We start from the raw sequence: 26,275 nt of genomic DNA on the forward strand, positions 1-26,275 counted from the left end.
TCACTTCATGCATTTTATTGATAGTCTATATTTTAAATCTGCAGTATGACATCTTACATAGGGAAAAAGCTTCTTCCTAAAAGATAACTATTAATGATCAAACCAGCTTTAATATGACTGACCTTTAAAGGTCTTGTTTTGCATTAAACAAGTTAATTTTTAGCAGGTGTAAAGCACTGTACAAAAAAAAAGGAAAAAGAAACTGGGTACATTCTCAAATTTTAATACAGGGCTTCCCAACCAGGAGTCCGCTGGCTAGATATTGGAGAAGGATATTATGTTGAGGTTTAAATTTAAAGGAAATGAGAAACCAGAGAAAGCAAGCTACAAATTTACTTCACTTTGTGCTCCTTTCTGATTTTTCACAAGTCTCTCCCAGAGGTCAGGAAGCCGTGTAACAATCACTTTAGCCTTTACAGAACATACATTTATGTGCTTCATGTTCAAAGACATGAAGGCAGCCTTTGTTACTATTCCCGCTCCAAATCCCTTCAGGTTCTTAGACTTCAGAAAGTTTTCCAAGATTGCTGCCCAGTTTTTTATATGAACCCAAATAAACATCTATACCAAAGCAGCTCTTCCTGGGAGGAGATAAAACAAGCACAGATACATATCCAGGCCAACTGCGTACCCATTGAACTTGATACCTGATCACATGGCCCTACATATTTAAAAGCAGCACCAAGGACAAATGGACCTATCAAGAGGTAAAACCCAATCATTGGACAGTTAAAACAAATACAAATCAACCAGTTAAAAGAATGTTAGCAGAGGGGCACTAAATGGAGTTAAGGCTGGGCAGCTGGTTATACCTTGGTATTGGAATAAATCTGCAAGATGAGGAACTGATAGAGGAACCCTGAAATAATTAGGCACAGTGGTATTACGGGGTTTACTTTAACTGCATGTCTTTAAGATATCACTCAATCCAAGTGACTATAAAGCAGCTTGTGGGTCTTTAGCAAAGAAATACTAATCAAAACCAAATACCTCACTATAATTTTGAGAGTGTTAGAGGGTGTGCCTACTTCCTTCAAATTTGAATTAAAACACCTATACGGAAATGAGAATCATAAAACTGATAAATTGTTATCCCTCCTAAGTTCCAACACTTCAATAAGAGCTCTATTCTATGCTGCATTTTAGATATAAAATGGATTTACTTAAATCAAGTGAGATCACCACTTGTTGGGAATATTAGATATTATTTTAGAAATGTTCCAGTTAAGAACTCAGTTTCAGAATATTAAAATTTTTACAGCTGTTTTCATACCTGTTTCTTAGTTGCTTATTAAAATCTGATTTAAAAATAAGTTAAATACTAGTTCTTTAGACCTTGAACTTTAATTTTACAAATAAAGCATGTTATGTTGATTTACATTTTCAAATGTTGTTTTCAAAAGCATACAATTTACTAAGTTAACTCAATGAATTACAACACTGTTATTGAATATAAAACATCCTGAAGAATTATACTAAGGAAGAAAACGCCTGATACTTTAACATGTGCCTTTTCAATCTCTTGCATTACTAAGGTACAGAATACTTTACAAAGTAGCAATCAGCAAAGTCTTATAAGTCAGGAATAAAAGTGCCCTGCAAACATGGCTTCTAAGAACTTAATGTTGGTAATACATTTGACAGGGAAGCCAGTAAGGTAAAACTTAAAAATTCAAATAAGGCAGATCAAATACTTTTCCTTCATAAAAGAACAAAGGAGAAGGGGAGGGGAAATAATAACCTCCATCTTTAAAAGTATCAACAACAAGGTGCCACTTTATTCTAGCAAGCTGTAAAAATGGCCTTTTAAGAGGCACTTTGCAACATTTACCTCCCTATCACATGGGAGGTGGCTTCAACATTTTGGGAACTGACTGAAAAGTCATGGCTGTCGTAGACATTTGGGAAGTAGGTAGTTAAATACAAAGCATATTAAGTGATAACCCTTCATAAATATAATTTGAAACATTGAACACTGGGTATGGAAAAGAAATGTTTTCCCAGGGGGGGAAAATTACTTGAGGTAACACTTAAAGATAACCAGTTTCCTAATCTTAAAGTTTGGATAAACTCCAATGATCATGTTTTTAGAGATTTCATATATATAAAATGGTGCTAAACGTTTTTCTTGTTAACTATACAATTATTCCCTACATTCCAACAGTAATGTGAACACTTTTCTCAATCCCCACCTCCATTAACCACTAACACCACTGAGTTATGACTAATGTGTTCTTTTTAGAGCAAATATTCCAAATTAATAACATGGCTCATCTTCTAGTGTTGCTACAAAGTCTGCAGACTTTAAACCTTTTTCAATTTTGTTTTTAGTACTAATAAATCACAACCCTTTCAGCTGCTTGGAGTTAACATAATACCTCAAATGTTTCAGACTAATAAGTAAATTTTTAAAATATCTGAAATATTCAAGGAAATACAGTTTTTAGTACTTTTCCCTATGCTTTGAACAATGTAAACTCCCAACATTGTTTTTTCTTGCTCCTATTACTACATGAAGTTCCAGGACAAAACCTTTAATAAAGAAAAAGTGCAGATACAAAATGAAACGTATAGTCTTTTGCAAGAAAACTTACTCCCTGACACCTACAAATGACCTTGTCTTCAATGTCCACTAGTAAGTACATATTAGACATGGGTCTTGGGGGAAAAAAAAAGTAGCAAATTCCACTAAAATTTTGTATCCATTCTACACAGTCCAATGGAAATTATTGAGTGCTATTGAAAAAGGTGTCCACACGCACATGCCCAACATATGCATTCTACTGAGGGCTAAAAACTTAAAATTCTATTTCCAGTGTTTATGAATAGGTTCAATATCTACCTTCACAACCAGAATTGAGCATGAGTTACTTCTTTTTACTTCACAAATGAGTAATATATCTTGGGAGGTTAAGGAGATACCTGTTGTCAGTAACTTTTATGCTTAGAATGAGCTGCATATAAAATGAACACCCCTATAGTATATGGGACATTTTATACCAAGAGGAAAATGGGTTTGTTTTTAGTCAATTGGGACTACCCTGCAGGTCTGAAAAACAGATTACACACCCTTAGGAAAAAAGACAAGGAGGCTCACAAATATAAAGGAATCCTGACTTTTACAAGGACAATTTTTTTAAAAGATAAAATGTATTATTATAAGCGCCATAAACAGTAATTTCTGCTTATATTAAAAAAAAATAAGTGAAGCTTTGTTTGAACATTATTTCCTTGCAAGAGCAGTACATATCCTTAGCAAACAACTACCATATTTACAAGTTAATTTCCTTGATACTTAGGCAGGACTGAAAACGAGAGGAAAACATGAAAGCATGAGTTTTGAAATAATCTTTACAGTTAAATTGATAGCAGTTAAGGTAACCAGATAGTTCCTAAAGCAGACTTGTTTATTTTGTTGAGTATCCGATTATGCCTGGGTAGTTAGTTCACTTTGTTAAAGGCCAAGGATGTGTTCAATTCCTCTTTGAAACCATTAACTTCTCCCAGAAAAACAGTCTACTAATCCTAATCCCAACCAGCCTCAAAAGAAAAATTCGGCAAAAGTACTGAGGTTCTTCACAAACCTATTGCTACTACTATGGAAACAACATAAAGTGCATGTCCCATAAATCATAAGTCAGCAGTCTCATCTTCAAATATGGGCAGCACAAGTGAAATTTGAATTGCAAATAACTCACAACTCACTTTCAACAAGGAATAAAAATCTCTTAACTACCCAACTGGTCTTTAAATATGAAATATTAGGTCTGTGTTAGAGAGGCAGTAATGAAATATTAACAAGTGTGCACTGGTACCTTAAATGACAAATCTCGAAAAAAATGCAAATTCAAGACTTTCCTATTAGTATACACATCTGTACCAATTTTTATGCTTAAAGTGGGTTATGGTCTCCTTCCTCTTCTTCATCTTTTTTGAGGAGTAGACTTGTAAAAACAACAATGTAAATTGTACTAGGTGGTAGTGGCTTATTTTTCTTAAACCAAAGCTCTAATTTGTTCATCTACTTCGTCTGCTCGAATGGAATACTGTGTCAAAGATCTCACCATATAATACCAGTATGATTACTGTCTTCATGAAAAGTTTTAATTCTTCCAGAGTAGTTTTCTCCTCCAGTCTTTCACTTCCTACCTAATCCAAGTTAAAATACACAATTTCCATTGGTCTTCAATGCAGTTCAATTCTGCACCCTGACCTTTCCTTTGCATGTCACAGTAGCTGTTCACATACATTAAATATTATAGGTATGTTCTGCTCTTGACATGTACACACTTACAAAAGGAGTTTTGTACTTTGTTTGGTGTGTATTTTTACTATATTGGCTCACGAAAAGCAGTTTTTTCATTTCTATGCATGGTACTTTACAATTTTTAATGCATTATTACAACAGTGCATTGGAAAAGTACTGAGCCTCTACAAAATAGCTTTACATTTTTAAACAAATGAATGTTACTTTTTTCACTTACACAAGCATAGGCTTTTTTAATATTTCCACAAGATAAATATCTCAAACTATAAGCTCACTCTACAGTGTGCCACAGTGATGGGCTTAGGAGACAGTTATACACTTAGAAGATCTAACCTTAGTGTTATTTACACTGACATGTCCAATATCACCTTGCCTGAAAGGTGAACAAATGACATTCAGCATGTAGCTGAATTTGTGCCAACTAATAACTGGGAATGGTATAACTTTAAGCAATCACTTATGAAATGTGTACTGTAACTTAGTCTAAACTGATAATTTCCTTAGCCCCTCTCTCCTATGGCATGGGAAACTTTAACGATCAACATGAAATAGATAAGAGCCATTGCTAAGGCAGATCTTTTAAGATAACAAAGGAGAAACTGATAAATGTATATAATAAATCATTAGTAATATCAATTACTGATACTGAAATTAGATTTTATGTCCTAAAACGTTGCTTTTTAAAAATTTCCTTTTATTCTGGAACAGAAACTGGAGAAAGGACAATGATTCATTCAGAAAGCAATGACTCAATTCAGATGGCAGCTATACATTTAAGTACCACTCAAAAAGTGGACATAAAGCAAGTGATTCCTGTTTGCCCATCACTATACCAAGTACATAGCTGAGAGCTCAGACCTTAATTACACAACACTTTCTCTGTTACCAGAAGCTAAGACTGCCCTGCGACAAATAGGACAAGTAGAATTTTCAGATAACCAGCGATCGATGCAGTGGACATGATACTCATGGGAACAAGGTAGTTTGCGAAGTTTGTTGCCTTCTGTATATTCGGTAATGCAAACACTACAGGTTTTTAATGCATCATTTTCACCAAAACTTCTCATTGCCAAGTTGTCAATCTGTTCTTTGGTGAGTCCTCTAGGTTGGTCATCATCATCCTCATTTAAGAGGAAAAACTGAGCCAGACTAAGGAAAGGCAAAGAGCCACTTTCATCAACTGTTACTGGGGCTCTGTGTCGAACCTCTCGCCTAGCACCTGATGAGCCTGATGATGAGCTTCCTTCATTACTACCTTCAAACGCCTCTGAGCTAGTCTCTGAACTTTCACCACTGGAACTGGAACTAGGACTGGAACTAGAACTTGAACTGGAACCAGAACTGCTACCACCACCAGAACCCCCTCTCCCATTCCGTGACTCCGCCCTTTCCATATTTTGACTTGAGACTGAGCCACTAGGCTCTGAATCACTATCACTGTACATAAAGTAGCTTAATTCACCAAAACCTGTCATTATTTGTCTTAACATAGTCTGAATCGCAACAGATGTAGTCTCACTTAAACCAGTATTTAAGATTCTACGAATTGGAATTCTGATGGTACTAACATAGGTTCTCACACCTGCCCGCTCAGAACGTGAAAATGTACGCCTAAAACCTCCTCGTTCACTTTCGTAAGTGACAGTGTTGTTTGGTGTCTGAGACCTTGACCGAGTTCTGCTAGCTATGCTATCCCTCTGCCGATATTCTCCAGGACGGACTCTTCTTACTTGAAGATCAAGGACTATGGTTGGAGGTCTCTGTCCTGATCCTGTAGATTCACCATTACCAGTTGTATCTGAAGAACCTGCTCCTTGTGAGGCATTTCTTATTCCGGAAGCTGCAAAAAGACCTCTACTTAGCAAGTCAGGTCCACTTATTTGCTGTCTCAGTGTCACATGGTGCCGGGTTCTAGAGCTTCCCTCAGTCTCATTTACCAAAGGATGCTCAAAAGTCTGAGATGAGATGCTATGATGAGATCTCCGTGGAACTTCACTCATTGGATGCAGAGGTGACCTACTTCTTTCAGCTCTTGCTCGGGTTCTCCGGTGGTCTGGGCTCCTGCTTCTTGCTCTTCTCTGACCTCTAGTAGGTGGGACTTCTCCTGTTAATGCTTCAATTGAATTTCGTTCTGATCTGGATGGCCCTGCAGATGTTGATTCAGATCGTGGATTTTCCACTTGCCTTTGGCTGTTGTTATCCATGTTTTCTCCACTAGAACGTCTTGCAGATGGCTCATTTTCATTCTCTGGATTTTGACTCCCATTATTACGGTTAACATTGATCTCTAAACTGAATCTGAAATCACCACTGTTTGGATTAGTCCGGCTCACTGCTCTCCAAGATTGGTTTCCTCTTTGCCCACTTCTTGTCGTATTTCCAGTTTGCCTGACAGAGTTAAGCCAGTCTATTATAGAGTCACCATTAGATACATCATCTGAAGATTCTCCACCTGTTTTTAAGAGGGAGAAGAGGAGAAAAAGGAACTACTAAAATTAGGACAATCATGTAATAGTGCTCAGAAACTTTGTATTAGAAAAAAAAAAAAAAGAACAAAAATTCTGAACAGATTTCACATTTACACATTTTTGTAAACTATACTACATAGACTTGCAAGTAAAAGCAGGAAAATTTCAATTTCATTTTGAAAGAGCAAGCTAATCCAAGCAAAATTCAGAGAATTTTTTAAAAGGGAATCTGGAAGTCTATTTCAATACTTCATTATACATAGAGCCTAGCATACCACTGTGGACTGTCAGAAGACAGTATTTTTCAGTTCACCATCAAAACATTCTTGTAAACACCAATTAAGGTATAGGGCTAGTATTTTAGTTCGAATTAAATTTCAGTCAAATTTTCATTAGTCTGTAACATTTCTTCTAGGCTCTTGATTTAAGTGCCTTTGATAATATAAGATGTTTTAAAATACAAGACTGCTCCCTGGCTGGTGTGGCTCAGTTGGTTGAGCATTGTACCATGGACCAAGAGGTTGCCAGTTTGATTTTCAGTGAGAGCACATGCCCAGGTTGCAGGCTCGATCCCTAGTATGAGGTGTGCAGGAGGCAGCCAACTGATTCTCTCTCATTGATGTTTCTATCTCTCTCTCCTACTCCCTTGCTCTTTCTATAAAAAAATCAATAAAAACATATTTAAAGAAGAAAAATAAAAGAATGCTGTAGCCATTGCAAAAATATAATATAAACAACGTTTCTAGGTTTGTGTTTGAATACTTCTTCACGTTACCAAGATTTTAAATTAACATGAAACTGGAGATCAGACCAAATGAATACTCTGAACCTAGCACAGTACATATAATGGCACATTCAAGACTAGACTGTTATCACAGCCTCTTAGGTTAGACAGTGAAATTCTCTACTTCACATTGGAGAGAAACATCGGGATGTTAGGATGTTTAGCTATATCCCTGGCGTCCACCCACTAGATGCCAGTAACAAACTCCCCGTATTGACAAACAAAAATGTCTCCAGGCATTGCCAATATCCCATAAGGGGCAAAATTATATCCCGTTGAGAACCACTAGGTTAGAGAATATAGCATTTCTTTCTGCTGGTGAGGAACTCACATGTTTATAAAAAAGGAATAATTCAGTAGGTAGAAGGAAATTTCAATGGATGTAGAAAATCAAGAAAAAAAATTACATTTAAATAGACCATTTCTCACAATGTCCCAATTAACACAAACAACCCAAAGGTGAAGCAGAAAAAGAAAAAGGAAAAAAAAACTACATTCACAGTTGTACCAAATATCAAGAACATGCCATTTCTCTTTTTATGAGTAGTTACTTAGCACCAAACTAATTTATACCATTTCTGGATAATCTTTGGCTGACATTTACTGTTATTAAGTTGTTTATCCATTCCATCCTCTACCCATCCCCTGCAAAACAAAATATACCTCTATTTTCATCTGAGTTTTGTGGCGGTGGGCCCTCCTTAATTTGTTGTAATCTTCTCAGCAACTCTTCCTCAGTACTTTCACCTGAAAATAGTTTTAAAATGTTTGCCAAATTACAAATAGAAACCAATGCTAAGCAAAATAAGCCAGGCAGAGAAAGACAAATATCACATGATCTCACTTATATGCTGAATGTAATAAACAAAATAAACTGATGAACAAAACAGATCCAGTGACATAGAGGCATGGAACAGACTGACGAATCTCAGAGGGAAGGTGGAGGTGGGTGGGGAGAGATTAACCAAGAATTTATATGCATATATGCATAACCCATGGACACAGACAACAGTGTGGTGAAGGCCTGGGGCAGGGGGATGTGTGGCAGAAGGGATCAATGGGGGGAAGAAAAGGGGACATCTGTAATACTTTTAACAATAAAGATAAATTTTAAAAAACAACGACTCTTACCCATCTGAGATGAAAACCAAGGAGTAGGAAACCTGGGTAAAATTAATTTCTTTGGGGCCTTGACAATACAATTTATAGTTGTACAGATTTCTTATAGTTTACTGAATGCTTTTGCATATAATACCTCATTCTTTAAAATTGCAACTCTGGGAGGTAGATATTACTATCTGTATTTTAAAACAAGAAAACAAGACTGAGTGAGACTGACATGCTAATACATGGCAGGGCCAGGCAGCCAACTTAAATATTCTGATTGAAATCTGGTACTGATGGTTCAATAGCACTTCCTTTCATTAACACCTGACCTTTTAAAATTTAAGCAAGCACTCAAAGATTAGTAAAATTAAATAGAAATAAAAATGATGGAATAAATTTTAACTAGGGGCAAATGGGACCTAATTGGGCAAAAGAGAATAACCAAGCACAAGGTTCTTAATAATTGATCATTTTACCCAAGGCTTGCTCTGGAGGATTATGATTGGGACATATTCAGGGAATCAGAGATGACAAAACAGAGTAAGTCTGTCCTAGGAACTAAAGTTCCCATTAGCTCCTACACACTTAGACTCTTGTCTAGTAAGTTAAATAAGCCCACAACAAAAAAATTGTTCAGCTCCACTCTTTTCAAATCAGCTCATTCTAAATTCATAATATAATTCATAACTAAAAACATGGTATAGGATAATTCAAATATGAGTGAACAGAATCAAGTAATAAATACAGCAGCAAATATCATTCTAAATACCTTGCATTAAAATCATACTTCATAATGGCTAAAGAAACTGATTTTCACAGCAGGCTATTTTTTAAAAGACCAGCAAATTACATATATAAATTCTTAAACTACGTATCGCATACCTGGTGTGCCTAGCAAATTGTTATCCCTCATAAGCCTATAATCTTCTTCACTCAGATTATTAACAAATTGATAGAAAGCTTCTTCCCGATCCAATCGGTCCATCTGACTTCTGCGCTGTGCTGCAGACTGATCACCACTTCCTTTTTCATTAGAATCTGAGCTTTCCATCTTGATAAACAAGTCGAAAATTATCTAAAAGGAGAAAGGAAATCAATCTTGAAAACAGAAGTCAGTATGTGTTCTTATAAAACAGTTTCAATTATGTGAAAATCCACAATGTAAGTCAAGACGTAGATTTTAAGACTTCATATGAATGAAATTTCATAATAGAAAAACTCCCCAAAAGCCCTGTTATACTAGGAAAAGGCTAGGTCAGGGGGTTGGCTAACTATGGCCCATGGGCCAAATTAAGCCCTGGTGCCTATTTTTTCTTGTTGAAACCCAAGAATGGTTCTTACACTTTTAAATGTTTATTTTAAAGGAGAGGATTTTTTTGTGATGTGTGAATATTATATGAAATTCAAATTTCAGTGTTCATCATTTTATTGGAATAGTCATACACATTTATTTACATAGTCTATGGCTTTTTTGCTATGACAGAGTTTAGTCGTGACAGAGACTAAATGTGGTACTTGCTGCTTTGCAATGGTGATCTGTGCACTGTAAGTTGCAGTGATCAATTATAACTTGACAGCATTTTAAGTGCCATGTATATCACCAAATTGTGACATTTTTAAAGTTACCAGTGCACACTCATCACATCAAATCAAGAAGGTGGACTTCGAATGGCACAGAGTGTGGATTATTTTGTTATCAGATTAGATGGTAAAGATGTGTTTATTATGCAACAGCATGATAATTATGCTCAAGTAATAAAATATACAGTGATATTATCAGGCTAAGCACTCATCAATAACAATATTCCTAATTCACAGGAAAGCTACATTGTAAAAAACGAGAAAATTTAAAGTGAAATATCTAAGCACAAAATATTTCTTCGCAAAAATTAAAAATGAGGCTTCAACTAAAGTAAGTTTCCAGTGGCTCATTCGCTGGCTAAGCAAAGAAAATCATTTATTGATGGTGAGTTAAGTTGCGTTTGATTGCAGAAGCTACAGAAACGTGTCCAGAGAAAGCAAACTTGTTTAAAATTATTAATGTTTTGGCGAGTATAGTTGCTCAAAAAGTTGAGTATATTGGGATACATCAATAAGCAATTGAAAAACAAGGCAGCAAATGATTTGAGTGGTTTTCCTTGGCTCACGAGTACACAAATATCAGTGATACTATTCACTGTTTATTCAAGGAGTCAAGTGCTCCACTACAGGTGATAATATTTTCAAAGAGGCTGAGAAAACACAAATTCAGCACAAACTGAAGTGAAATTTGCTAAGACATATTACAACTGAAATAGTAGTAAAATGTGTAAAACAGAAAAAGACCTAGTTGGACAAATTTACAAACCTTGTGAACATGTAAGATGTTTAAAGTCTATAGTTATCATTACATTATTCATCAGCAGGGAGTTTTCAGAAAATATTTAAGTCCATCATAATATGTAGTGTCAATGGTGAGCTTCATTATTGCAGACTTAACCATCATCAGTTCTGTGAATTTTTTTCAGAAACAGAAACTATCTTGCCTTGCTCCACTACTTGCTCATTCTGATGGCTTAGCACTGGTAAAAGTTTTATTGTGATTTGTCATAGCAAGGTCCAAAACTGAATTTTTTTTCCCAGTGAGAACTACCCTCAATCACCATTACAAAACAGGAGCTTGGGAATTAAGCTTTTGCTACAGGATTCATAATGTTTCTTAATGAATTCAACCTAAAAGTACAAGGCAAAACAGTGCTTCTATGTAAAACTTATCCTGCAGTAAGTCATTTCAACAATAACTAACACTGGAATCACAAAGTCAAGCTGCTTTACATGACATGACTTCTTTGTACTATCAAAGAAATGAGAGCTGCATTCCCATACAAATTTGTAGATCTATTTTCTGAGCACAAACTACAGTTCCAAAAGCACATTTTTTTTGAACCTCAGTGAAAGTAAAAAGAAAATTTCCTTTATTTCAAAATCCATTTAACTGTGCAACTGAGGAGCTTCCACCTAACCTTCAACTGAAAGTGATAACCCTGCAATGTAATATTCTAAAAGGTAAATATCAAGAGAAGAATCTAATAGAATTCTATAATGCCTTCTAAGGGATGAATATGCTTCATTAAAATTATATGCTTGTGGCCTGGCCGGGCATGGCTCAGAGGCTGAGCATCAACCTAGGATCCAGGAGATGATGGTTCGATTCCAGGTCAGGGCACATGCTCGGGTTTCAGGCTTGATGCCCAGTAGGAGTGCAGGAGGCAGCTGATCAATGACTCTCTCTCATCATTGATGTTTCTATCTCTCTCTCCCTCTCCCTTCCTCTCTCTTAAATCAACAAAGACAGCCCAGCCAGGCGTGGCTCAGCGGTTAAGCGTCGACCTAGGATCCAGGCGATGAGGGTTTGATTCCCGGTCAGGGCACGTGCCCGGGTTGTGGGCTGCAGCCGATCAATGACTCTCTCATCATTGATGTTTCTCTCTCTCTCTCTCCCTCTCCTTTCCTCTCTCTGAAATCAACAAAGATATATGTAAAAAAAAAAAAAGATGCTTTAAATCAACAAAGACATATTTTTTAAAAAATTATATGCTTGTGGACTGATTAGATTGCAATACCTATGCGTGAAAGGACATTTTCAAAGATGAAATATGGAAAATCTCATTTTAAGTCAGTAGCACTGGATGAGTATCTGCAAATAATTTTGATAATAAGGAATATGTTTAGCCCCAATTAAGTAATATGTTACTTCCCCAAAAGAATGCCATTTTTCTCATTAGTAGACCTATATTACAAAACACTGTACTATTACTATTACATTTTGAGTTTGTTTTTTTGTTTTTTTTGGAGGTGATGGATAGGTTTATTACCTTGATTGTTGTGATAGTATCACAAATGTTTGCTTATGTCCAAATGCATCAAGCGGAATGTATTAAACATGCAATATTTTGGTATATTAATTATACTTAAATACAACTCTTTTAAGAAATGTAATAAAATCACATATTTCCTCTAAAGTCCACACAATTCCTAGAGTTGATCAAATGGTCTGCCTTCTTACTGGCATCTGCGATCTTAAGAGAAATTCTTTTTAATTTTTTTTATGTGGAACCTTTCATAAAGGCAAGGCTGTGCACATCCTTGAAATCCTTGTTGGGATCCAACCCTTCATCATTCTAATTTTGATGCAAGCGACTATGATGTGTAACTCAGACATCTGCCCATCTCCTTCTTGGAATTCAGCTCTTAAAAATCAAGGCTGTCTTCTTGGTGATTTATTTCTAAGTTGCCTCTGGAAAGGGTATGAACTATTGCTTTTGTTGATTAGAGTATTTTTTCAGAATTCTGTATACCATGCTTCCCAAAATCTGACTTATTTGGGGGGAAATATGCACTCTGAACATCTCTACTAACATTAATTATACTATAAACAGCATTAAAATTGCATTTTATTTTTTTTTACATTTTGAGTTTTAGCAAGAAAAACTGTGAAAATTTGGCTTCTCTAACTAATTATGTAATATGTCCAATTTTACTTTTTGATCAGCAAAGCAAAAAAAAAATTACTACCTAGCCTTTTACAGAAAGAGTTTGACAACCCCTGCTATAGATAGTGCATAAAACTAGCAAAAAATTCTTGATTATCATTCACTACTTATATGGCCTTAGAAAATTCCTATACTGGCAGATTTCCATACACTCTCAATTAATTAGTAGTAAACAATCTAAAATAAGATTCCAAACAAAAAATTTCATTCTCTGTTTTTTTCCTCTCCAACTTCAGATTGATCCTATTTAAATTCACATTGACAAAATAAAAATTAATTCCATGAACATATGATAATCTGGTTTGTGGAAAAGAGGTAATCTATACTGGTGCTAGGATTTAATCCCACACACAACACATGAAGTATCTGGATGATCACAAGTCAATACTAAAGAGAAAAATAACAACAAACCTTCTTTCAGATATAAAAAAATAAAAAAGCCTCTCTACGTGTCTGCTGTGCCTAAATAAATTTTAGTCCAGACATGGGCACATCTAGATCTCCACCATTTTCCTTAGATCATTATTCTTATAACTATCCTATCAGTTTAAACAAATAAGATGAACACATCAAGGAAGGGGTAGGCAAGGGTAAGCTTAACATTTTTAGAAAAAGCTTTCTATTCTCATAACTAAGAATTCTTAATTTTGGTAAGAATAAACTATAGAAATTTCTGAAATATGTTTTTATAGTAACTTGAAACAAAGACTGGAAATCAACAGCTGAAATAAAACACTCATAAAAGTTACATGGGCCAGGGCAATAAAAAATTTAACAAAGGGAAACCACATTTTTCTATATGTAGCTAAGTAATACAATTTGGTATTGGTAATAGTAAGCAGATAATTTTAAAAAGTATAGAAAAGCACAAAGGAAAAAGTACTTCAGCTGCAATTCCTCAAACCAAAGAACCACAGTAACATCTGGCTAAAGTACTTAAGCAGTTAATATTTTGAATACTAATAACAAAAGTTAGGATAAAGTCCACTTGTGAAGGATCAATGCATTCTGAAATTAATTTATAAAAAGTATAACTCAGTAAGGTTGAAAGCCTTTAAAAATATAAATCCTTCAAATAAGGCAAAAATGTCTGATAAGTTCTGACATTTGAAGGACATGAAGAAAAAAAAAACCCAGTAAACTCATGTGCCAAGTACTGTTACAAGAAGGGCACAAAGTCTTAAGAATAGCGTTACTGCCAGCCAGTGTGGTCTAGTGGTTGAGCCATGAACCAGGAGATCATAGTTCAATTCTGGGTCAGGGCATATGCCCAAGTTGAGGGCTCTATCGCCAGTAGGGGGTGTGCAGGAGGCAGCCAATCAATGATTCCCTCTCATTCACTGATGTTTCTAGCTCTCTCTCCCTCTCCCTTCCTTTCTGTAATCAATAAATGTTTATTTATAAAAAAAAAAAAAAAAAAAAGAGTCTGATAGGCGTGGCTCAGCGGTTGAGCACTGACCTATCATCCAGGAGATTGAGGTTCAATTCCCGGTCAGGGCACATGCCTGGGTTGCGGGCTCGATCTCCAGTAGGGGGCATGCAGGAGGCAGCTGATCAATGACTCTATCATTGATGTTTCTATCTCTCTCTACCTCTCCCTTCCTCTCTCTGAAATCAATAAAGACATATTTTTTTAAAAATTTAAAAAAAAGAATAGCATCATGGAAGTTAAAGCCCATAAGGAACAGAAACCTGCAAAAATATGGGACAGATTTTTTAAATGGCTTTGAAAAACAGTATCTAAAACAAGAAAGAAAGGGGTCCTGTACTGAGTATGTGGGGAAGTTGGTATAGTAACAATTATTTTGTTTCTATTTTATTCAGTAAGAAAAATCACCTTTGGTCTGGAAATAGTGGAAAAAGCAACTTTTCAAAGAGTCAAGAGCTCAAACTGCAAAACTTCTAATGGTAATCTTTGAGAAATAATAGAGAATAGGAGAGATACTAAAATACTAGATTTTAAAATGATCTAATATCTTCAAAGAAAGTGAAGTCTATAAACTATAGCATAGCAAAATCTGACAATAAACCCAAGGGAAAATTCTGCAAACACATATTCACCAGAAGTAGGGATCACTGCCAAATTAACCTCATTTTGTTTACAAAGGGGTGTTTCTCAACCTTGGTTTGCATATGAGAAATCACCCAAGGAACTTTCTCTGGGGTTGACCAGACAGTAATATTTTTAAAACTTCACAGGTTAATTCTATTGTGCAGTCTAGGCTGAGAACTCTTTGATAGGGACATCAAGATAGTACTGGTGACTAGTATGGTTTGGTTTCTGTACAGAGACTGAGGAGGTTTCTCATGCTAACTTTATGAAGAAATATGGGCTTCTCAAAAGTCAGCATACATCCCAGCCGGGTGTGGCTCAGCGGTTGAGAGTCGACTTAGAATCCAGGAGATCAGGGTTCAACTCCCAACCAGGGCACATGCCTGGGTTGCGGGCTCGATCCCCAGTCAGGGGCGTGCAGGAGGCAGCCGATCAATGACTCTCTCATCACTGATGTTTCTATCTCTCTCTCTCCCTCTCCTTTCTCTGAAATCAATAAAGATATATTAAAAAAAAAAAAAGTCAGCATACAAACTGAATCACCTGGAAATCTTGTTAAAATGCAGATTCTAATTCAGTAGGTTGGGAATGGGGCTTAGAGCCTGCTTTTTAAATAATACTCCAAGTGATGCTAACGCTGCTGATCCTAGAATCAGTTTGAGTAGCAAGGACCTTGAGGACAATACAGTTTAAGAGATTCACATTATTGAATACTGCCCTCAAAGATCATGGAGAAATGTGACCTTGAACATTTTACTATGAGTTATATAACTAAAATAACCCATAGTAAGAGACTAGTTGCTTCAAGAAACTGGTTGCATCTCCACTTTGGGACAATTTTATTAGTTAGGCTACTGTATTAAAAGGAATTATATGTAGTAAGAGTACTACAGAGTAGGGGAAAAAACCTGTCTTGGCAGTTCACACGAAGACAACCTAATTTTTAGTTAACAAAAGCTGAATAAAAAGCTTGTTTGAGCTGCCTGCCTATGAAACCTAACATAGTCATACACTGTTTTCATAGATCAGTATTCAATAAAAGTAGGTAACTGCCCCACTGCAACCTTCTGTTCATACTATATGTGGACTATTTGAAACATTTTAAATACCTCCAAAAGAACAGGGACAAAGAGAAGAAAGTATCTAGAGTAAACAAGATGACGACAAGCCAGGGAACACCATAAAAATGGTGGAATAACCTGGAGATGTCTAGCGTGAAGACAAAAATGTGCATGATTATCATCTTCAAATATTTAGTTATAACATGAAAGAGAGCAAAGCCACAGGGTCAAACTAGGGCCAATAGTTGAAGGAAGCACATAATTCCTTCTTTTAATAGCCAAAAAAGTACAACTGTACCAAAGTGGAGATTCAACCAGTCTCTTGAAGCAAGCAAACTACCCATTTCTGCAAATATTCAAGCAGAGGCTTTATATTAAAGAGGGGATTCCTTATTATGTAGGAGTTTGAACAGACTAATTTCAAGATCCTTTGGACTAAAATGTCATTAAGAATGGATTAAGCCTCTTGGTTTTCTATTCTGGGCTTACGGGTCATATTTCTTTTTTTTCCCTTTTTATTGAATTTTTTGAGGTGACACTGATTAACAAAGTTATACAGGTTGCAGGTGCACAATTCCACAACACATCATCTGTACACTGTATTGTGTTCACCATCCAAGTCAAGTCTCCTTCCATAACCATGTTCCCCACTATACCCTCCTCCATTTCCTCCCCACCAATCACCATGCTGTTGTCCCTGTCCATGAGTTCTTTCTTTTTTGTTCAATCCCTCCACTCCCTCTAACCCTCAACAGCTGTCAGGCTGCTCTCTATATGAGTCTGTCTCTCTTGTTCATTAGATTCCACATGAACGAAATCATGACCAATTAACTTACGTTACCCCATCCCCGCCCTCCAACACAACTTGCGCCTTACTACCATCACAATTCTACTAATGCTGTTCCCTCAGCCCTTTCTTAGGCTCTCCCCATTTTGTTCATCCTTCAATGTTCTATGAAATCCTACCTCCTAAGAAATTATTACTATCTCACCTAGTAATTTTTGCATTCATCTCTGCACACAGCATTTGTCTGTGCCACCAAAGTGGCATTTCGTGCCTGGTATGGTCTTTTATATTTTTGATATATTAATTTTATAAATATATCATATCTTACTTATCCAACATAAAGAAATCATTTCAACATGTTATCAATATAAAAATCAATGTTACCCATCTAGGCATGGCTCAGTGGTTGAGCATCAACCTAGGATCCAGGAGACCACGGTTCGATTCCCAGTCAGGGCACATGCCCAGGTTGCGAGCTCCATCCCCAATACAGAGCATGCAGGAGGCAGCTGATCAATGACTCTTTCATCATTGATGTTTCTATCTCTAGCTCTTCCTCTCCCTTCCTCTCTCTGAAATCAATGAAGATTTTTTTAAAAAATTAGTTTTACATTCTTTTTTTTAATACCAAGTCTCTGAAATCTGGTGTATATTTTATACTTACAGCACATCTCAAACTGGAAGCTAAATTAGCAATGGTTAAAGTGAAATGCAGTTCTACCAAAACAACACAGTTGTGTTTAATAAAAAACAGTATTTTACACTGCTTCAGTTTTTAATTTAACTTTATTAAAATTAAAGAAAATTTAAAGTTCAGTTCCACTTTTACAAGTGACATTTCAAGTGTCCAATAGCTACATGTGCATTTTGAAAAAGGAAATCCTGAATGTAAGTAATGCCCTCAGCACCTTGTAAAATAATCTTACACACACCCAATGAGCCTGGTCTCATTTTAGACAATTCTTTTACCACTTAAGTGGCATATAATGGAAAATGTAATAAACCTAAACCACAAGTTCAGCCCCTGATATATGTAATGTCACTAATGTGTGTTAAGTGAAAATGAACATTAAAATGTTAAAAGGTTAGAGCATGATGCCAAGATGTCAGGAGACCACAGTCCACATGACCAAATACATCTCACTCCATTTTGCTGTGAAAATATTACTAAAGAATTATGTTAACAAAATCAGATTGTGGTGCATTTCCAGTTTAACTAGTAAGAAGAAACAAGAATCCCTACACATCCCTAGGCTCCTTCTATCATCATAAAAGAGAGGAACTTAAATCTATTATCTTACTCTCAGTTACAATATTCACGTGCATAAATCAGAAATTTTGGATTGAGTATACAATTAGCACTAGCCACTTTTAAACTTAAATATTTCTATGAAAAGCTCACCAACAGAATATAAAACTATATAAAAGCTCTTAAATCACTTAGCTCTTCCCCCACCACTCTATATTTACACAGCCCTTTCACCTATATTTCATTTAACCTCACAACAATCCTATGAAGTACGTCTCACTACCTCTATTTTACAGATAAGAAATAGAAGCACACATAAAGGAAGTGATTTACCAAATGCCATATAGCTAGTAAGTAGAAAAAGCCAGCAACTAAACCCAGGTCTCCTGATCCATATTCAGTCAACTTTCCACTAAATGAGCAACTGCCTCCCAATACATCCCCAGGCTATATACTTTAAAATACATTCCTTCAATCCCAATAGGCATGTCTCAAGCTTTTTATACCAGGTTCACTCCTGGTATAAAAATTTCCAAAATGGCAAAACACCTTAAGCAGTGTAAGTCCAGGAGGATTTATTTTTAAATCAGTCAATTTTTAGTACATTTGCTTTAAATACAGTTGCCCCCTAGATAAACAGCATATTTTATTAACCTTAGCTCTCTCAGCATACTGTGTGCCAACATATCCAAATCCATTCCTGGAAACAAACAGCCAAATTAGAAATTTTGCCCAGTCATTTAAAAAACTACTGCCCAGCAGGGCGTGGCTCAGCAGTTGAGTGTCGACCTAGGATCCAGTAGATTGGGGTTCGATTCCTGGTCAGGACACATGCCCGGGTTGCGGGCTGCAGCCTATCAATGACTCTCTCATCATTCATGTTTCTCTCTCTCTCTCCCTCTCCCTTCCTCTCTCTGAAATCAATAAAGATATATTAAAAAAAAAAAAAGAAAGAAGAAAGCTTTAAAAAACTACCCACAATGAATGTATTACTGTGTCAGGTAAATTTAATTCTGAGGAGAAAAAGCCAGCAAGAAAACCAAACCTGAGATTTATTAACCGTAATTAGAGAATTTAAAACAAATTTTATTCACCTTGAGAATTGTAAAGCACTGTTAGTTATTATCATATATTATATAAATTATGCAGACTATTTTGTTTCTGACCACTGCTAAAAGTATTTCATTTAATTCTCCTAATCCGTTTACTCCAATGTTTAAAAAATGTAATTTTTATGATATTAGGGTGAAAAGTCACTTAAAACATTTTGATCAGTATTAATAGGTTGGAGACCTGGTGCTAAGTATAAGCACACACATTATATTCAATGGACATACTGCATCATAGTACCCAATTAAGAAGATTTAAGGGACCAAAATGTACTGTTAACGAAATGACAGATTTTACAAAACTGAATTCTGAAAGGCAAGTGACTTTTGGAATATCAATTTAAAAATAAGCCACATCTATTAAGTCTGGGAGAAATAATGTCTTTTTCAAAACAAAAAGGTAGGGAGGAATCAGGGTAACCTAGTATCAACCAACTACTAAAGTATCTTGAGCATTTTCACCTTTTGCATGTGTTCGTATAAACTTGAAACTCAATAGTGTTCTAAAGCAGAACATGCTGACCAAAAAAACCCCCCAAAAAACACACAAACAAACATATAAGCATCAACATAAAAATGTGTCACTGAAAAGAGAAGGGCAGGCATCATTCTGTTTGCAACAGAGCTTCATTAAGAACATCAGAGTAGCCCTAGCCAGTTTGGCTCAATGGTTGGAGCGTCAGCTGAAGGGTCCCAGGTTCAATCCCAGCCAAGGGCTTGTACCTCCACTGCAGGCTCCATTCCCAGCCCTCGGTTCCGTCAGGGCACATGCCTGGGTTTCTGGGTTTCGGGATCCATCCCCAGCAGGGGGTTGTGCAGGGGCAGCCAATCAATGACTCATCATTGATGTTTCTATCTCTCTCTCCCTCTCCCTTCCTCTCTCTGAAATGAATAAAGATACATTAAAAAAAAAATACCCCCAAAGGTAAAACTTAAAAAAGAAAAAATATATATATACACACACACACACACACACACATATATATACACACACATATATATATGTGTGTGTGTATGTGTATATATATATATATATATATATATATAAAATCTCCTCAGGTGAGGATTTTAAAAAAAGTTTTTTTAAAAGAACCTCAGAGTAGATGTAAATTAATGGTATGCTATCTTTGTCAATGAAGAAAATGTTAGCTCAATAATACCATCACCAAAATAAAAAATAATGCAATTAAAAAAATCAAGTAACAAAGAACTGTTGATTTTGAGGTAAGGATATAATGTATCATCACATATGTAGTCATCAAAAGTGTTGGGAATTCTTCATATATAGAATGTTTAATTAAAATGTTTGGCACTTGTAAGAGACAAATGAAAGCTTGAAAATAATCAGGGTAATTTTTTTATTCCATGAGTAGCAGGGAAAACAAAAACAGGAGATACTGGGTTCTTGTCTTGGTTGTACTATTAACTAGTTACTAGTTATGTAAATTAGGCCAATTCATTTAACCACGTGTGCCTCAGGATCTCCATCAATACTAGAGTACTGAATAAATCTATAAACGACCTTCCAGTTCTATGAATTCATGAGTATGAATAAGATATAACCACGGTCACATTACAGTATTAAGACAGAAAAATAAAGCTAAGAAACAACATGAAAAACTACGACATAAGCTAAGCTGTGCTTTTCTCACTGCCATTTCACTCATGTATTTCTATCTCCCTTTTAGTGACTATCTCATCTGTTTGAAAATAACTATAAAGCACACCTCTTTTAAAAACAGGGCAGGGCTGATGTTTCACTGCCTTTATTTATTGCATGATACTTCTCACCACCCACACAATTTGTTGACTATTTCCAGTACTGGCCTATCAGAGGGTGCTACCAAGGGCTCCACCACTGCTGATACTATAACAATACGAGATTATAAAATATTATTTGTATGGTAATGTTAGCTTAGCCTCACTTATATTCTATTTCTACCACTTTAAAAGGACAATAACAAAAACACACAAAAGGATTCAGAAATGTCCTTCATGTGTCTAATCTCTTTGCAAGAAGGCTACTGACTTGCAGCTCACAATTTCGACTACTCCAACCCTCTAAAACAGTAAGATCAAAAGTCAACAATTCAAAGGACAGAGACCAAGACAAATGTTGCCAATTCATAGGATCATGTTAGTTTTCAAAGGAAGTCATTATGATGACATTTCAATTCACTCAAGTACTTTAGATGGAGAATTTAATCCTTGGATTACCCATTTCATTGACCTACATCACTAAATTAGAATTTGGTGTTAACCACACAACTCCATTCTGACTTGTTTCTCATCATTCCCAAGAAGTAAAAAAAAATGACTCAAAACCCAGAAGGTTCATGTATTTATAAAAAGTTATTAATGTAAAATCACTGATTACTAGAAATTTTGATAACTGGTAAAGTACTATTTTTGAGGACATGAGTTTTCCATCAAAATTTAGCTTTTTAAGAAAGAGTGAAACCAATTTTTAAAATTAAAATCACTTGACCAGCCCTGCCCAGGTGGCTCCATTGGTTGGGGAGCCTTGACCAGTACATCAAAAGGTTAACCCGATTACGGGTCAGGGCTTGCGGGTTGGCACTTATGGGAGGCAACCAACCGATGTATCTCTCTAAAAATCAATAAAAATATATCTTCGGATAAGGATTAAAAAAACACATTAAAATCACCTGACCAAAAAAGAATTATCTACACAAACGACTGTAACATTATTTGAGGAAATCAATTTCATGTTACAGAACCAAATATGCTGACGACTGTGCTTCCTGAACCAGTGTTTCTAAATAGAAATGATGACAAAAGTGAATATATATCCCCACTTTGTAAAGTAGCAGTCTACACCTGTTGTCCTGTAGTACTTAATAGGGTCCCGGTCCTCTTTCACTCTCAAAAGTGACCCAGTTTGGATAAATTATATGGCTACTTTAGATGTAACTGACACGAACGGTAACTTGGGTGAATAAAAAAATGAAAATTGTAGTTAAGAGTTAACGCCTTTCTTCCTATAAGCAACTGGAGAGCAAGAGGAAAGACCACTTTTCATTACAGAAAAGATTACAAACACTGAACACAATATCCCCTTTCCCCTACAGAAAGTTCATCACTGTGCAAACGTTATAACAGAAGCCCAACCTGTAGTCATGAAGTTATTGCAAGAGATCCACAAATCTATATACACACCACACACTGTCTACAGCTATTTGTCTCAACATATATAGGTGCTACTATGACTAATGAAATTGAAATCTTGGGTTGGAGCACTAAAATACAAGAAAATCGACAACAAAATATCAACTATATGTATTTCAGAAACAAAACCACAAGTTCATAAATATATACCCAAATTCTTCAAAATTGCCAATATTTTTTTATCTAAGATATTTCTTTTGATAAAAGGAAATATGAACAGCTTGAAGTACTATTGCTTTCTTACACTGGTTATCAAAACTTCAAGGGAATTATGTAAACTGGCTACTTTTTGAAATCTTTTGTGTTACACAGAAATGTTAAGAAATTAGACAAACAAAAGAAAAACATATCCCAGCCCAAGGCAGTGGACCAAAACTCTAGCACCATTGGTCTGGGTTTGACAGGACTTTTCACATTGTAATTGGTTTCACATTGTGAATCAAGGCAACAAGAGGCTGGTCAGTGATTTGCTCTGTTTCTTAATCCTCTAGGACTATGGATAAAGTAATATACACATTATAATTCCATGAATGCAAATGCAACATTTGGCCTACTGTGTTACTTAAGGCTTCACTACATAGTCACTAACCTGAAAGAATATGCCCAACCAGTCTAATATTTCTAGATGTTATTTCATAAAACCATTGCTGGTGTTAAATTTTTATCAAATTATATAGTAACAGCTGAAACGGGGAAAAAAGGAGGGGGTAATTGCTAAATAAGTCTCACCTGCTTCATACAGGAGGTTCTTTTTAAGTGTTAATATGTTTTTGATGCAACATAACCTATAGATTTTTTATTACATCCTTCATTTTCTTTGCATTTCTGATCTAAATAGAGAGTAATTAAGTCTAGAAGCATAAAAGTTTAGTGACTTCAGGCATTAGACAGACCTGGGTTAAAATGAGGACTCAACCACTCATTAGATATTTAATTGAGAACAAATTACTTAATAACCTCTTCCCAGAATCCAGTTACCTCTGTAAAATAGTTAAATCCTCACGAAGCTTTGCTGTGGTGATTATAAAATCATGCATGCATGCAAAGCACAGGACCTAGCACATAAGCATTCAATACAAGTTAGTTATGAATTTAGGCTAACTACCCATCCCAGTTTGCCTGGGAAAATCCTGTTTGTGCATAATTATTAATAATGTCCCTTTTGCTCTTAAAAGCATCCTAACTAGGGCAATAAATTATGTGGTTACTTTAATGATGATGATGATGATGAAAAATAGTTAATACCAATTAGATTATATATCAATTACGACATTTTGGATCTTGAAGGGGAAAAAACACAACAAAATAAGATTATATTCCTGTAAAAAAGTTTAATATTTTATTTAGCTATTCAATGAACATAGAAAACAGTATTTATTTATACCCATCTCGTTCATTCTGTTCTACAGAAGTACTGGTAAACTTCAGACATTATTTTAAAACAGGAAAATTCACAGATAAAGCACTAATGAGTTTTAGCTACTTAGAAACACTCCCCTTTGAATTACCAGTACAAAATACCCACTCTCATTATGAAGTATGCCCAACACCAACTAACATATATCAAATAAGCCCATCCAATTACAGGGCCTGCAAAACAGAGTATTTTAAAACATGCACTCTATATGTACATCATCAGGATACGGAACAACAAAAAAATTACCTGACTGTTATGACATAGTATTGTAATACAATAAACTGGATTTTAGTTTTCTTCACTCTCTGCTCTAGAAAAAAAAAGAATCCATTATTCTTCCTCTTTTATAAGATATTTTCTTTGAAATAGACACATCTTAAAATATACAAATCTTACATATTTTAGTCTCTTTCTCTCTCACACACACAACACACACACACACACACACACCAATACTCAATTTAATTCAATATTAGTATTACGATGTTTGGGGAGACTGAGGTCAGAAGCAACCAGGAATCTCGTATGTTAGATATAAGATTTCCAAACTACCTTTTAATATAAGCTTGCTTAAAATAGGTCTTCCTTTATTAGATCAGTAATTATTTTCATTTTGACGGTTACTTTCAAGGACTTACTTGGCACATTACACTTATCTCTGTAAAGTAGTCCTAGAAGTAGCCTAGACGTAAGGCAGAAACTAAAAAGTATGAAAGATCATCAGGACGAAACATTTTTCAGTAAGAGAAGTGGGTCCTAAAATCGTATTTTAAAAAATGTTTAGATCGGTCTTCCTGGGTATTTTTACAATTTAGAAAACGGATGGGGGGGGGGCTATAATTGTGCCTGTCTGTTCTCAAGTAATCCTGGATGGACATAATGTACCTGATGGGATGATAAGAGTAGTTATTTTGTCTTTAATCACGAAGAATGAAAGAAATTATTAGTAGTAAGTAGTACGTTTATTTCTTCCTCCCTTCAGTCACCCAAAGATATTGCGGTTCTCATTCAGGAAATGCGGGCTCCTCATTTCCAGCAAAAAAATTATTGTGGGACTTTGCAAACGGTGGATGACAACCTGATATGAATGCTTCTCCTTGCCCCCCAAACGAAAGAATGACCTAAATAAGAAGCCTTCTAGGCCTCAGATTCCCGGACTAACCTGTGGAATAAGTATGGTGAAAATGTCTAGGGAAGGAACGTGGCTGTCTCCTCCATCTTGAAATTAATCAGCATAAGGGAAAAAGGGACTGAGTGTTCAGGAAGCAGCAGCCCAACCGGTTAATACTAGTTACTAAAGCTATGGCGTACGTGGCAGGTACCGCCCGCAGAAGCCGAGACCCTTAGGCATTTTTTTGAAGGGGGAGGGGGGGTGGCTGATTGAACGGAAATTAACTTGAAAATCATCTGGCCCAATTTCTACCGTTTCTAAGGGAAAAACAACAAACACGCAATTGCTCTTCCCTCCTTTTTTGGGGGGAAGAGGGGATATCCTTACAGTGATATGTGGCAAAGAATACTCCAGGGTTATTCGACCGAGGGAGTAAACCACATTTGCCTCAGATCCTCAGGGAAATGTCATCAGGGCCCCAGGGAGCGCCTAATTGATAGCGCCTTGCAGAAGTGCTCAAAATGGGGTTTAGCAAAACCTGGGAAATCTAAAGGCCCAAGAGTTCCCAGCATCTGACTTAGAGCATACAGATTCTTTCCCCTACACCCAAACCCCAGCCCACCGTGTTAAAGGGGTGGGAAGAGGCGAAGGAAGTCTCCGAAGAACCGAGGAGAGAAAATCAGGAAACGATTAAAGATTCTCATGCCTTAGGCCAACACTTGAAAATCACCTCCCCCAAATCCTTAAGTCTCTGGAGGGTCCCGGCTGCGGGTCGCGCGGCCACGGAAAGGAAGTATTTCCCCAGCACCATCCCCTTCAGAAAGCCTGTCGACTATACACCCAACTAAAATGGCAGCGGCTGCTACGCCACGGAGCCCCTCACAGCAACCAGCGCCTGGAGTTCGGCAGCGGCCCTGAGCCTCAGCTGCGACAGGCCACTCAGGCCATTTTGAGAAAAAGCGGCAGCCACGACTCCACTGTCTTCCTCTCGCTCTCCGTCCATTTCTCAGAGGATCCCCAAGGATTCACTTACTCTGTTTTAGTCGTCGGAATCCGAGTCGGTCAGTAAGGCCGCCGCCGCCGAGGCTCCTGCACGCCTCCCTTGTCGCCGCTCTCAGGCCCGCCTCCGATGAGTCGCTGG

At 36.3% G+C, this 26,275-nt stretch overlaps 1 protein-coding gene across 2 annotated transcripts; it reads right to left on the reverse strand.

Moving 5' to 3' along the window:
* RLIM (ring finger protein, LIM domain interacting) lies at positions 1-26,275 on the reverse strand. 2 transcript variants are annotated; one of them, XM_016203901.2, is made up of 4 exons: positions 26,168-26,275; positions 9,509-9,701; positions 8,183-8,266; positions 1-6,719 (listed from the first exon to the last, which is right to left on the reverse strand). In XM_016203901.2, the coding sequence occupies exons 2-4, from the start codon at positions 9,675-9,677 to the stop codon at positions 5,131-5,133; spliced, it is 1,842 nt and encodes a 613-aa protein (XP_016059387.1). In that variant the 5' UTR covers positions 9,678-9,701; positions 26,168-26,275; the 3' UTR covers positions 1-5,130. The 2 variants fall into 2 exon arrangements, with proteins under 2 accessions (XP_016059387.1, XP_016059388.1); XM_016203902.2 differs by lacking the exon at positions 26,168-26,275 and adding an exon at positions 24,270-24,431.

This window comes from Miniopterus natalensis, chromosome X, assembly GCF_054644295.1.
Source record: "Miniopterus natalensis isolate mMinNat1 chromosome X, mMinNat1.hap1, whole genome shotgun sequence".
Classification (NCBI taxonomy): domain Eukaryota; kingdom Metazoa; phylum Chordata; class Mammalia; order Chiroptera; family Miniopteridae; genus Miniopterus; species Miniopterus natalensis.